This window comes from Temnothorax americanus, unplaced genomic scaffold, assembly GCF_048541705.1.
Source record: "Temnothorax americanus isolate GAGA-0224 unplaced genomic scaffold, ASM4854170v1 Scaffold48, whole genome shotgun sequence".
Classification (NCBI taxonomy): Eukaryota; Metazoa; Arthropoda; class Insecta; order Hymenoptera; family Formicidae; genus Temnothorax; species Temnothorax americanus.
The window spans coordinates 430,576-445,397 of record NW_027509635.1 but is presented as its reverse complement, the minus strand read 5'-3'; the positions used below and the strand labels follow the sequence as shown (position 1 = coordinate 445,397).

Genomic DNA, 14,822 nt, shown 5'->3' with positions numbered 1-14,822 from the left:
ATACATTCATTAATTGCTGATGCACCCGCAAAATCTTTTGTAACTGCCACGAAAGGACATACCGGCTACTATAGTTGTAGTAAATGTACAACCGAAGGCGAATATATAGATGGAAGGATGTGTTTCCCGGATATTAATTGTCGTAAACGGACTAATGAAAGTTTTCTTAAACAAACACAAATAGAGCACCACACTGGATGGAGTATTTTATCAGATGTACCGAATTTTGGAATGGTAACTCACACCCCGTCGGATCCCATGCACTTAATTTTCGTTGGTGTAATGAAGAAAATATTGATTTTTTGGATATCTGGACCGTTAAATGTTCGATTGCCGGCACAATCAGTAAACAGCATTTCGAAATTGTTAATTGAAATGCGGACATCGATACCCGTAGAATTTGTTCGTAAACCACGGGAATTACATTTTTTGAGCTTATGGAAAGCCACAGATTTGAGACAATTTCTTTTATATACTGGTCCCATTGTTTTAAAGAATTATATAGAAAAAGATATTTACAAGAATTTTTTAACATTGCACGTGGCCATTCGGCTATTATGTTCTTCAGATCTTTCATATGTTGATTATGCAGAATCCTTACTAGAACACTTTGTGCAGTCACGCCACTCTGACACGCTTGGCTCTAGAACACCGTGACCGCCGGGGCACGAAGCCCTCGGGGCACGCGCTCCGCCTAACCGAGTAAGTAAGGAAACGATGATAGTAGTGGTATTTCACCGGCGATGTTGCCATCTCCCACTTATGCTACACCTCTCATGTCTCCTAATTGCAATCTTATATGGGCTACAGCATACATCTCACAATATACATGCACTAATTCATCTAGTAGATGATGTTAGAAAATTTGGCACATTGGATACATTTAGTGCTTTTCGATATGAAAATTATTTAAGAAGAATAAAACGATTTGTTAGAAAAGCTGAACATCCCTTACAACAAATCCACAATCGTATAACAGAATTGGAATATTGCTTTTCGTTTGAAGAAGAGCATCGAAGAATAGGTGTACGTGGAACACACAATGCAGGCCCAATCTTACCTGGAACACGTAGTCCTCAATATTCAAAATTTTCAACAACAGATTTCACTCTATCTATTCATAAGCCAAATAACTGTTGTGGTTTAAACGATGGTTCGATTGTCATCATAGAGAATATTGCCACTAGTGGTGTTAATGATCTTCGCATTATTGGTCGAAAATTCATTGGTTTGAGTAACCTGTATACTGAGCCGTGTAATTCCTCTTTGTTGGGCATATATAAGTCGAAAGATTGTGGAGATTTATCGGCCTGGCCTCTAACATCTGTTACGACAAAATATGTGAAATTGGACTACTGCAATACATTCGTACTTCTACCATTATTACACATACAATGTATGCACATCTTTACATCATTTGTTGGTATGTACGTTTTGTGCATATGTGTATCTTTCAGATTTAATTTCAGATTTACGAGAGATGTCTGCTGTAAAATATAGATACCATTTGGTAGAATTTGAAGACGGGTTGCAAGTAGTACCCGAAAATTGGATAAAAAAAATTACAGACGAATGTTTATATCCAAACTATAAAAAAGATCAAGAAATAAATAAAGCAATAAAAAATCAACAAACACCTCAAGATGATTGGTTATTGTATCCAATAATACGTCTATTTGGTATATATGGTAAGTAAATGTATTGTTACAATTGTTCTTAATTTGCTATCTATGTGTAAACAGTAGTTTGCGAATTATTGTGACAAACATTTTATCATGTAATTTTTTATCAATATGATTAGATATATTTCATAATTTTATAGAGTCCTACAGTGATGCATGCAATAAACTAAAAAAGGCCGAGATGAATTCAGATGTAAATACAGATATCGACGACAAAGCACAAAGAAAAACGAGAGCCAAGAAGAAGACTTTGTGACGTGACAAAAGTCGCGTCCCTTACCCCAGATGGGAGCTCGGCCGAGGGAGGCGTCAGGGATGGTGCCTCCGCCCGAGGCGGGCGGAGAGCGAGCCCTTAGGTTAGGATTAAGACCTTTTGCGAGCGTTACAGGTCAAGGGAGTGCGGAGCAGATGGCCAGGGTCACGACGAGTGTAACGGCTTATGCCGCGTCGAGGGACTTACGGCTGGACAACCAGGAGCTTCCGAGGGCGTACGATCGGCGGGCGGGTCACGCTGGGGCCCACAGCCGGCAGATCAGATGACCTGTCAAGGCGTCACGGATGGCACGAGCGCACTGCAGCCCGGATACGGGGGACGCCCCGACGAAGGTCCCCGTTAAGGAACGGGGCCACCACCGCTGAGTACCGCTCCCGGTCGACGAGCCATGGCCCGTCCAGCCTGGCCGTCGAGGAACCGGACGATGAGACGCGGCCTGGACAGCCGGTCTCAAATAGGCGGACTTCAAAACTACCGCCGGCGGATGGGCGCAGTGACGAGGGGCGCTCGCGAAGGGCGCGACGATCGCCTAGAGGGATCGCTGGCAGGCCAGGGCGCAGCACCGATCAGGCTAGGGAAACCGGCGCGCGCGGGCGTGCGCGGGCCCTGCGTGGTCCCGCCGGATCAAGGAAACGCCACTGTCGAGCGAGCCGCCATCCCGGCAACATCCAGCCCTAAGAGCGAGTGACGAGCCGCCGGAACGAGACGGAATTTGTAAGGCCACTGCTCAGCCTTCCTCGAAGTAAGATCGCGAGAATACCTAGGCCCTCCCGGGAGTCGCGTTGTGCCGCGGTAAAGTATGAAATCGGCTGTAATTAAAGAATATCGAGCGCCATACCGCGGGAGGGCCCGGGCGACGAAGTGATCGCGAGTGCCCGCCTCGGGGATGAAACGTACGGCCGCCGACAGTCAGCGTACATGTAATTTCGTTGTGATATCGTTTCGTGTACTTCGTTGCGTATGATTTCGTTGTGAGTAATTTCGTTCGCGTAATTTCGTTGCGGGTGATTTCGTCGCGTGGAATTTCCTGAACGCCGTTGGCTTAACCGTGCCGTAGTTTGGAGAAGTGGCTCTCGCGCGTGAGAGAGCCTCGTAGTTATCGTTGCCGGTTAAGTTCATGCCATTTGTAAGTAGCTATACGTGCGTTTCATCAGGATTAATGGCCCACGGTTGTGTCGAGTTAACGGGTGGGGCCATTCGTGCGTTTCGAGGGGAGAGAAGATCCCCGGCGCTGTCGCGGTAGACCGTAGGGAAATTGCGTAATTGTTTAAGGAAATTGCGCTGGTTATTTGTTAGCATCTCGCGTTTGACCGTCCGGGTGGAATTCGCTGCAACTTATGTCGGGGAATACTCTTGTGCGAATTCAATCGGGATTGCCGTGCAGCTCAGCGACGGAATGAGTATCGCGCTCGTGAGGTGACACGTGGCGTGTGCTCGAATTCTGCTTGTTCGCCGTGGAACTCGCTATCGTCCACTTGTTATCTGCCTTAACCGAAATATAATTTAATGTTTTATGTATTTGAGTGTGATGATTGCGCTACGCTCCCTCTCCTATTCCATCCGCGGTTGATCAAAGAAGCCCACGCCTGAGAAATACTGCGATCTCGTGAATCGTGGTGCGAGGAATCGCACCTGGCGCCCAACATAACATCTCTAAAATACTCAGTCGAGCTACCATCGGGGTTTCGGAGAGCAGTATCGCGAATATTGGTAGAGATTATAGTGAAGAAAGCGACGGCGCGCTCCTCCACGGCCGGCGAGACCGTGAGGACATCGTCGTCGTCGTTATAAAATTTTGGCGCCCAACGTGGGGCCTCTCGCCCGAAGGTTATCAATTAACGAAAATCGGGAGAGAGAGCGTGCGTAAGTGAACTTGTTTTGTGCAATCATTATATTTATGTGTTTCCCTATGATTTATGTGATTCTCTTGTGTTAGTTATATGTTCGATCGGATTTTCGAATTATTATTTCGTGGCCCTGGAATTTTGGTGCCATGAATGCGGTGTGTAGTGCCGAGTGAAGGCCGCTTCGCTCGACTTTGTTTTGGTTCGCGCACGGCCGGTATTTGGGAACTTGAGTTTTTTAGTCGAATTCCTGCCTGTTTACGATTTCGGGGACCGTGTTGATTCGATTTCGGTTAAGTTTCGCGAAAGTAAATACCGTTCGATAATATTGCGACTGGCATACCTCTTCGTCCAAATAATAAGCTAGGAGAATAATAACGTACTTGGTAATTCCGCGTATTGGGAAAAGGAAAAAGGCCTTGCTGGTGTCTTCGGTTTCGCGTTCGGTGGACGTCATAAGGGGAGGCGAATAGGACTCCTATGCGGGAGGACGACTTGCTGGAATCGCCTCTTCGGTGGATCAACCGCCTAACGAAAGGACAAGCGGTGCGACATTTAGAAGATCGGGGGTTGGACACGGCCGGAATTTTGCCAACTTTACGCGCACGTTTAGCTAGATTTGAGGAAAAGTCGATTCGGAAAAAAATGAACGACCAACCGACTCCACCCCCACCCCCGCCGGCCATCGAAATACAATCCGCTAGTCCTCAGGGGGACCAGGGGGCGACCCCGAGGGACAAGGCGACGGGAAGGGAGGACCCCTTCGTGAGTCTGGGGGCGTACAATTTTCCGCCTGACCCCCACAAAACATGGGGGGAAACTTATCAGCGGGCACCCCCGCCGCGAATAGAGTACCCGCCGCGCCATGATAGAGGAAATACGCGCGGATCCGCGGCCGAGGCTTATAATATAATGAGAAAGTGGAACCTCCACTTCTCCGGACAACGCGGTAGCGACGCGGAAGCATTTTTGTTACGGATTAAGGAGGCCCGCTCCATTATTCACGTAGATGACGCCGAACTATTTAAGTGCTTGCCCCTATTCCTTTCGGGTACCGCGCTATATTGGGTAAGATTGGAAAGCGAAAATTGGCGGGATTGGCGGGATTTCGAACACGCGTGGCGAAGTCGATTTGGCGACCCGGACTATTTAACGACCCTTCGGGAAGAGATACAGCGACGAACGCAGGGAGAACACGAGCCGGCGGTCGAATATTTGACCTGCTTACGGTCTTTGTTCACGCGAATGAGCCCTCCGTGGTCCCTCCCGGAGCAGCTCACATTAGCCCACCGGAACTTATTGCCGCGGCTACAGTTCGCGATTCGACGGTGGGAGTTTAGCGATTTTCACACGTTGGAGGATTTGGCTACGCGGACGGAACGAACCCTCCTCGCGGACAAAATGTATAGACCCCCCTTGTTACCGGAACAGTCACTTTTTCCGGACTTAGCGTACCACGCGCCGAAGGGGAAACCGCGATCCCCGAATACCGTTGCCGCGGGGGAGGCCGTGGCTCAGGGAGACCCAAGTAGAGGAGAGGCCTGGAGCGCCGCAGCGTCCACCGACGCCACCACACCGAGATCGGTTCCCGATGATTCCAACTTAAAATGTTGGAACTGCGATCAGACGGGCCATCGGGCTAGGACCTGCAGGGCGGCTCGACGGCAACATTGCTACCGGTGCGGGAACCCGGGGTTTACGACGCGGACATGCCCTAGGTGTTCGGGAAACGCGAAAGGGGGTCAGTAGGACGGGTCCCTACGCCCCCAATTATCGAGAACGAGGCCCGGACCGCGAATACCCCGGAAGAAAAACTCGTACGTGACGCTCGATCCCGACGAATTCCCCCCGCTGAAGTATATTACAATCCGGATAGGCGGCCGGCCCCTGTTAGCGTTGGTGGACTCGGGCTCGAACATGACGCTCCTCGGTCGCGAGGAGATGCAAATAGTAAAAAGTTTAGGCGTCCCAACCACGCGAGAGGGGGGCGCAACAATCCGAATGGCAAACGGACAAATAGCCCCGATTCAAAAAGAAGCCTTGCTTTCTATCCATCTAAAGGACCGGAGTCGGAAGATCTCGGTAAGCATATTGCCGGATTTGGCCGTGCCGTGTATCGTGGGGATGGACTCCCTGACAAAGTTCGGTATCGCGCTAGACTTCGGAAAAGGGGAGTGGCATTTTGCGGATAGGCCTCGTGTCCGCTACCAGTTTCAATTGAAAGAAACGGACCCCCGCGTTTGTGGGCTCGCGGAGCTAACTAAAGATCAGAAAAAACATCTGGAAAATTTTTTACGGAAAATAGTAGCACCATCGGGAGACCCCGGTCTGACCAACCTAACCGAACATAAAATAGAAGTAGGAGATCATCCGCCGCTAAAGCAACGCTGCTACTTAGTCTCGCCAAAGGTGCAAGAAGCAATCCGCGCAGAGGTAGATAAAATGTTAGCGGCCGGAATAATTGAGCCGTCAGCAAGTCAATGGTCGAACCCAATCGTGATGGTGAAAAAGTCGAATGGCAAGTACCGGTTTTGCCTGGATTTCCGCGGAGTTAATAAGATATCTAAAAAGGACGCGTACCCGATACCACCAATGGACGGGATACTCAATAAGTTACGTTCGGCAAAATATATTTCTACAATCGACCTCAGCCAGGCTTACTTTCAGATTCCGTTGAATAAAGATAGCCGAGAGATTACCGCGTTTAGCGTCCCGGGAAAAGGCTTATATCATTTCGTCCGAATGCCATACGGATTAACGGGTGCCCCCGCGACGTTCCAGCGACTATTAGATAGTTTAATAGGCCCGGAAATGGAGCCTTTCGTTTTCGCGTACCTAGACGATATAATTATCGCGACGGAAACTTTCGAGGAACACCTCGAATGGCTAAAACGAGTGCTAGATAAAATTAAAGCTGCGGGATTAACGATTAATATGGATAAATGCGAGTTCTGTAGATCTCAGGTTAAGTATTTAGGCTTCGTGGTGGAGGCGGGAGGCGTATCGGTGGACCCAGAAAAGACGCGCCCCGTGCTAGAGTACCCGGCGCCTCGAACACTGAGACAATTGCGTAGATTTCTCGGGATGTCATCGTGGTATCGGAAGTTTATAGCGGAGTTCGCGACGCTAAGTGAGCCCTTGACCCGCCTTTTGAAGAAAGGCAGGCGCTGGGAGTGGGGGGATGAACAAGTTCATGCATTTAATAGCATTAGGAGTAGCTTAATGGCGGCCCCCGTCCTGGCATGCCCAGATTTTAAAGAACCTTTCGTGTTACAAACCGACGCGAGCTCGGTTGGGTTGGGGGCGGTCTTGACTCAGAACCTAGAGGGGGAAGAACGCGTAATAGCCTATGCCAGTCGCGTGTTGTCGGACCCGGAAAAGCGGTACTCGGTGACTGAACAAGAGTGCCTGGCCGTGGTGTGGGCCATTCAGAAGTTTAGGCCGTACTTAGAGGGTTACAAGTTCACCGTAGTTACGGATCATAGTAGCTTGCGGTGGCTCCACAACTTGAACAATCCCACGGGTCGTTTGGCCCGATGGGCGTTAGAATTATTAGAGTATGATTACACAGTGGAGTACCGCAAGGGAGCCCTACACCACGTGCCCGATGCCTTGTCGCGAATGTACGAAAGCGCGGAAGGTGGAAGAGTAAACGCCGCCATCGAGATCGAGGAGTGTGAGGGTACAAGTGACGAGTGGTATCGCAGGCGGTATAGAGAGGTAGCGACTGACCCGAAGCGGTTTGCTCACTGGAAAATAGTTGATCGGCAGCTATACTTTTTGCGACCGCGACCGGTGATTTCGGACATAGTTGAGGATTTGGACCGGTGGAAGCTGGTATTGCCGAGAGAATTACGCGCCGAGGCCCTTCGCGAATCCCACGACGCGCCGCAGGCCGGTCATTTGGGAGTCGAAAAGACATATCAGCGTCTCGCCGTGTCGTACTATTGGCCAAATATGTTTCGCGAGGTCACTCGGTACATTCGGACGTGCGACACATGTCAGAGGACGAAGGTCGAGCAAGCTAGTCCCGCGGGGTGGATGGGCCGCCGCGTTATAGAGGGGCCGTGGACTTCGATCGCCGCGGACATAGTGGGGCCCTTGCCTCGCAGCAAGGCCGGCTACCGGCACCTTCTGGTGATCCAAGATTTATTCACAAGATGGATCGAGTTGAAGCCTTTGCGAGCGGCTACCGGCCCGAAAATTAAAGAGGCGTTGGAGGATCTTATCGTGTCGCGGTGGGGTACGCCGAAGATCCTCCTCACGGATAATGGAACTGAGTTCGTGAATCGCGTGATGAAGGGTTTCGCTGAGGAGCATGGCATCACACACGCCACGGTGCCGCCGTACCACCCGCAGGCCAACCCCGTGGAGAGGATCAATAGGACCCTGAAAACAATGATCGTGTCGTTTATTGAGAGGGATCATCGGGAGTGGGATAAATACCTCCCACAGTTTCGTTTTGCTTATAATACGGCGGCGCATTCGTCGTTGGGAGCGTCACCGGCGTTCGTGAATTTGGGACGTGAGCTGGTGCCGCCGAATTTGTTGCGTGACCAGGGGGAGGACGTGACTCAGGTGGAGCCGCGGGACCCGGCGGAGTGGTCCCAGCGGATGATCGAATTAAGGGCCGTTCGAGAATGGGTGGCGGAGAATATGGACCAGGCGGACCAAAGGCAGGCCGCGCATTATAATCTGCGTAGGCGACCGCGAAGATTCCGAGTCGGGGACTTAGTATTAAGGCGGCAGCACGTGCTGTCGTCAGCCGCACAGAATATCGCGGGAAAACTGGCGCCGAAATTCCAGGGACCCCTACGAGTGAAACGGGTGATCTCTCCGGTGGTGTACGAGTTGACACAGCTGGACGGGTCAACCGTAGGGAAAGTGCATGTTAAGGATGTGAAACCGTACTACCCCCCTAACACCGAACCTACGTGTGGTAATTGAGCGTGTGCATGTCGAACCCTTCCGCCTCCTTCCTGTTCCCTGAGAAGGAAATTCGCGTGGAGGATGGAACAGGGCGGGATGAACGGGGTGGGACGTAGTTGAGGAAATTCGGAGGGGAACAAGGTCGGGAAACAATGGTGCGGTGAATTGGTCAGTTAAATTTGGGGAAAGATTGAGAAGTAATTCGGAGATTTTCGTTCCGGTGATTTTCGTGTACTATTGAGTAACGTTGGAAGGGAAGACGCATGGACTGATCGGGGTCGGACGGGGCAAAGCCGTCACCGACGGAGTGAGGTCTCATGAGGGAAATGAATGGGGTATATCAGAAGGCTTGAGCGGTGGTCTCCGGCGGACCGGGGCGGACGTCCCCCTCGGCACTCGTCTGGGAGCGGGGAGTTGTGACGTGACAAAAGTCGCGTCCCTTACCCCAGATGGGAGCTCGGCCGAGGGAGGCGTCAGGGATGGTGCCTCCGCCCGAGGCGGGCGGAGAGCGAGCCCTTAGGTTAGGATTAAGACCTTTTGCGAGCGTTACAGGTCAAGGGAGTGCGGAGCAGATGGCCAGGGTCACGACGAGTGTAACGGCTTATGCCGCGTCGAGGGACTTACGGCTGGACAACCAGGAGCTTCCGAGGGCGTACGATCGGCGGGCGGGTCACGCTGGGGCCCACAGCCGGCAGATCAGATGACCTGTCAAGGCGTCACGGATGGCACGAGCGCACTGCAGCCCGGATACGGGGGACGCCCCGACGAAGGTCCCCGTTAAGGAACGGGGCCACCACCGCTGAGTACCGCTCCCGGTCGACGAGCCATGGCCCGTCCAGCCTGGCCGTCGAGGAACCGGACGATGAGACGCGGCCTGGACAGCCGGTCTCAAATAGGCGGACTTCAAAACTACCGCCGGCGGATGGGCGCAGTGACGAGGGGCGCTCGCGAAGGGCGCGACGATCGCCTAGAGGGATCGCTGGCAGGCCAGGGCGCAGCACCGATCAGGCTAGGGAAACCGGCGCGCGCGGGCGTGCGCGGGCCCTGCGTGGTCCCGCCGGATCAAGGAAACGCCACTGTCGAGCGAGCCGCCATCCCGGCAACATCCAGCCCTAAGAGCGAGTGACGAGCCGCCGGAACGAGACGGAATTTGTAAGGCCACTGCTCAGCCTTCCTCGAAGTAAGATCGCGAGAATACCTAGGCCCTCCCGGGAGTCGCGTTGTGCCGCGGTAAAGTATGAAATCGGCTGTAATTAAAGAATATCGAGCGCCATACCGCGGGAGGGCCCGGGCGACGAAGTGATCGCGAGTGCCCGCCTCGGGGATGAAACGTACGGCCGCCGACAGTCAGCGTACATGTAATTTCGTTGTGATATCGTTTCGTGTACTTCGTTGCGTATGATTTCGTTGTGAGTAATTTCGTTCGCGTAATTTCGTTGCGGGTGATTTCGTCGCGTGGAATTTCCTGAACGCCGTTGGCTTAACCGTGCCGTAGTTTGGAGAAGTGGCTCTCGCGCGTGAGAGAGCCTCGTAGTTATCGTTGCCGGTTAAGTTCATGCCATTTGTAAGTAGCTATACGTGCGTTTCATCAGGATTAATGGCCCACGGTTGTGTCGAGTTAACGGGTGGGGCCATTCGTGCGTTTCGAGGGGAGAGAAGATCCCCGGCGCTGTCGCGGTAGACCGTAGGGAAATTGCGTAATTGTTTAAGGAAATTGCGCTGGTTATTTGTTAGCATCTCGCGTTTGACCGTCCGGGTGGAATTCGCTGCAACTTATGTCGGGGAATACTCTTGTGCGAATTCAATCGGGATTGCCGTGCAGCTCAGCGACGGAATGAGTATCGCGCTCGTGAGGTGACACGTGGCGTGTGCTCGAATTCTGCTTGTTCGCCGTGGAACTCGCTATCGTCCACTTGTTATCTGCCTTAACCGAAATATAATTTAATGTTTTATGTATTTGAGTGTGATGATTGCGCTACGCTCCCTCTCCTATTCCATCCGCGGTTGATCAAAGAAGCCCACGCCTGAGAAATACTGCGATCTCGTGAATCGTGGTGCGAGGAATCGCACCTGGCGCCCAACATAACATCTCTAAAATACTCAGTCGAGCTACCATCGGGGTTTCGGAGAGCAGTATCGCGAATATTGGTAGAGATTATAGTGAAGAAAGCGACGGCGCGCTCCTCCACGGCCGGCGAGACCGTGAGGACATCGTCGTCGTCGTCATAACTTATACTGATAAATCATCAGATACAAGCGATTATAAAGATTATCAGTCCCGCTTAGCACCATTGCCAAAAGCGCCAGTGGTTCATATGAGTAAGTATATAATATTTAAATTATTTGTATTCTGCATGTATTTTTTTTGAGATATGTATATTATATATACATATCTCAAAATACATGCGGAATACAAATTGCTGAAAATAATATCACAATATTAATATTATTTGTTATATAATTTTAAATAATCTCTGTATTGTAAAGTCTTATAAATATATATTTATAATACAATTTCATACACTTTCAGATACGAAAGATGTACAAAATGGAAATAAATGTTCATATGCAAGGCCTTCACAAGAAGATGAATATTCAGATACAAGGCGTATACACGCACAAAAAGGAAATGAATATTCAGATACAAGGTATTCACAAAAAGAATATGAATATTCAGATACAAGGTATTCACAAAAAGAATATGATTATTCAGATACAAGGCGTATACACGCACAAAAAGGAAATAAATATTCAGGTACAAGGCATTCAGAAAAAGATGAATATTCAGATGCAAAACGTATACACGCACAAAAAGGAAATGAATATTCAGATACAAGGCATTCAGAAAAAGATGGATATTCAGATACAAGACGTATACACGCACAAAAAGGAAATGAATATTCAGATACAAGGCATTCAGAAAAAGATGGATATTCAGATGCAAGACGTATACACGCACAAAAAGGAAATGAATATCCAGATACAAGGATTATGCACGCACAAAAAGGAAATAAGTATTCATTAGATACAAGACATTTACAAGAAGAAGATGAACATATGACAATTAGAAGTAAGTAGAACATAATTCGATATACATTTCGGACAATATATTTTTTTAAATAATAATAAGAGCTCACAAGATTAGAAATCAAATCAGAGAAACCTGGAGCATTGAGCCGTAACAAAGTGTTGGTGTTTATATATTCTATACTTAAGTAAAGAAGTAACGAATTATAATGTACATACTGTACATATATATATATATATATATATATATATATATATATTCTAACTTAATAGACTGCGCGCCGCAAATTTGTTTGACTTTAAACACAGCTATCTTGGAACATCAATACCCTTCCCTGTCCGGAATTAAATCTACGCGATTTATTTATTTAAAAAACTAAATAATTTATTGCGAAAAATATTACCTCAGCCAGGGCTCCATGTTTCTCTGATTTGATTTTTTTTCTTTAATTTTTAATATTTTTTGAAATGCAAATGACATCAAACTTTTTTTACTGTCCATTTAATTGAGAATAGTAGTTCTTCAAAAATTAAACTATACCGAAGACGATTATCAACGTAATTTATATATATTTTTGTTCTTATTAGATTCTCTTCAACGTACCGTATTGAAAGATCGTTGTCAGACATTATAATTTGATATCAATCATATGGCTGAGCAATATGAAGTTATGTTAACTAAGTTGAACTTAAATGTTTCCAATCGGACACAAGAACTACGTAGTCCTACGCCAAGTGGTTTCAATGAATTATCCTTCCCTCTGCGAGCTGTGCATGAAATTGATACATTGCAACGCATTTTTTTATCAAACGAAGAAAACTCAAAAGACCATGTGGTGAGTTATAAAGTACCCTAACGTATATCCATTCGTTTTAAGAATGCTTTTACAATGACACGAAAAATATTTCAGTTCAATATAATGAAGACAATTGGTGGAAGTACCTATGAAGAAATGTTGAAGAGAATGTTGATACATGTTTTTACAAATGAGTTAGCAGGGTCCTACAGTTGGTTAGGAAAAAAAGGAAAATTGAAACTTCATCATTTAGAAATAATGAAAATAATGCTTAGTAAGTAAAAATATTTTTTATTATTTATTATTACATTATATTTTAGATACTAAAATACCATGATTTTAAGATTTCCATTTTTTTGAAAAACATTTTTGTCGTTCTATCACTGCAAATTTCATGATATTGTGAATATATAGAAATCATTTTATCATATAGAGATAGTATAAAAGTACAGAAAATAGAATATTAATAAAAATCTGTTTGTTGCAGAAGTTGTCAGGAAGACATTTCCTAATGTAACGGAGAAAGAATTTGAGTTAAAATGTAAGGATTAGTTTCGACATGCGAAACACAGGTTCGAGAATGAAAAACGACGACAAAATTCGACGAAGGTTGGTTTTTATGATTTATTTGCTTTTATAGGCACAGATTTTTCCATTTAAATTGTGATTTTTTAAGCGAAAATATCAAACTAAAATGAATGTGGTTTATTTGATTGTTTCAGGAATAGCCAGCCAGACAGCGTTCCGAACGCAATGACACGCATTCAGTCAGCGCTCTCGATGCCGATTTTGGAGATCCGTTGCACATCCATCGAAATTGCGGAAACACATACGTATTTAATAATGCTGATTGCGTGCATAATAGCGGACCATTACCTTGTTATATGTTATGACGGAACACGCGGATTTACGGAAAAACCAAGAAGACTATCTAGCTGTTCAGCTTGTGAGAAATTCGACGGATGTAGTACAAATAGCCAAATAGTTTGCATGTTGATGATTTCAAATTACTTAAATATCAGGAGAAAGTTATTTTTGTGACCGACTGGCTGTATTATTTTTTCTCCTCATTTTTTTGCTGTTTGCGGCACGGAAAGTGCCTTAGGATTAGACGTTATTATATTTTCGCAGTCTTTGTTCGTTATCCAAGATGGGCATTCGCGTCGTTAGCGTTTCGTCCTTATTAATAAGTTCTTCTACGTGCAATTCTTTTCTTCCTAAGATTTATTTATAACATAAAAACAGCAATGTGAAAATTTGGACGACGTATGCAAGTATGATTTATATAATAAGTCTATGCATTTAAAAACGATATCACAAGCGTCTTTGAGTCTAAAAAAACATTTGTTCATGTACATACGCAACATTTAAAAAATTTTAAAAATAATGTTTATTAAATAAAAGCCATTTTGTTTTTATATATAGGGTTTTATACATATATATAGAGTAGAGCGGGGTCAAAAGTAACGCGGGGCGAAAGTAACAACCTCAAATATCTATTGTTATAGGCATAGATGCGCATACGTCTGTTGGTTAACGGATGAAGCAGGCGTTTTGAGACACGTTATAGCTTATTCAGCTTCATCCGTTAACCAACAGACGCATGCGCATCTATGCCTATAACAATAGATATCTGAGGTTGTTACTTTCGCCTCGCGGTTACTTTTGACCCCGCTCTATCCTAGATAATCAACCTATCCCATTTTATACCTACTGGACGTATATTATACATTTGTGGATCCATGAGGATATCCACTAATATTTAATGGATATCTATTAGAGAGATATCCTCATGGATATTTAATAGATAGCTATTAGATCTCGGGTGGCGGACATCTGGTGCACGGGGGGGTATGAGGCGCTCCCCGGATTTGCGATTGGTCAACAAAATTTCTCGAAGGACCAGAGGGCCCGTGCCCTCGCGAAAGCGAATAAAGCGAAGCAAGCAAGCGAATATCAAAATGCGAGGCGACTCACCGTGTCGTTGCCCGGCGCCTCCTGGGTGTCGACGTCGTCCACCCGTTGGCGAGATCTCTGGCGTGCAAGGCGAAAGCGTGCAACCGTCCGGTATAGCAAGCGGGCACGGACAGGCAGGTATAGCAAGCGGGCACAGATAGGCAGGATAGTAAGCAGTCACAGATAGGCAGGATATCAAGCGATTAGGCCTTCGTGGTCTGCGATAGGCGACCGAGCACTCCGAGTTTGCACATGCAAAAACGGTAACGTGTGAGCTTCACGACGTTCGACTGGTGAGTGCCTCTTCGGCGTT

At 47.3% G+C, this 14,822-nt stretch overlaps 2 protein-coding genes across 4 annotated transcripts in view; both read left to right on the top strand.

The window, feature by feature from the left end:
• LOC143903503 (uncharacterized) overlaps nucleotides 1-14,822 on the top strand; it is a 52,125-nt gene that overhangs the window by 12,195 nt on the left and 25,108 nt on the right. The gene's annotated exons all lie outside the window — the stretch shown is intronic.
• LOC143903504 (uncharacterized) lies at nucleotides 178-13,971 on the top strand. 3 transcript variants are annotated; one of them, XM_077417142.1, is made up of 7 exons: nucleotides 178-234; nucleotides 619-702; nucleotides 1,470-1,688; nucleotides 1,823-1,933; nucleotides 10,962-11,048; nucleotides 11,260-11,799; nucleotides 12,345-12,530. In XM_077417142.1, the coding sequence occupies exons 3-7, from the start codon at nucleotides 1,481-1,483 to the stop codon at nucleotides 12,389-12,391; spliced, it is 993 nt and encodes a 330-aa protein (XP_077273268.1). In that variant the 5' UTR covers nucleotides 178-234; nucleotides 619-702; nucleotides 1,470-1,480; the 3' UTR covers nucleotides 12,392-12,530. The 3 variants fall into 3 exon arrangements, 2 of the variants coding, with proteins under 2 accessions (XP_077273268.1, XP_077273267.1); XM_077417141.1 differs by lacking the exons at nucleotides 178-234; nucleotides 619-702 and adding an exon at nucleotides 718-1,396 and having other exon boundaries at nucleotides 1,458-1,688; XR_013258728.1 differs by lacking the exons at nucleotides 178-234; nucleotides 619-702; nucleotides 1,470-1,688; nucleotides 1,823-1,933; nucleotides 10,962-11,048 and adding exons at nucleotides 12,668-12,827; nucleotides 13,041-13,162; nucleotides 13,276-13,971 and having other exon boundaries at nucleotides 11,659-11,799; nucleotides 12,345-12,592.

Bases quoted from the DNA above. Each gene is read 5' to 3' on its own strand.
- LOC143903504 (XM_077417141.1), top strand. From the start codon at position 718: ATGATAGTAGTGGTATTTCACCGGCGATGTTGCCATCTCCCACTTATG. The intron at 1,397-1,457 runs GTATGCACATCT...TGTATCTTTCAG, and splicing joins ACCATTATTACACATACAAT to ATTTAATTTCAGATTTACGA. The intron at 11,800-12,344 runs GTAAGTAGAACA...TGTTCTTATTAG, and splicing joins TGAACATATGACAATTAGAA to ATTCTCTTCAACGTACCGTA.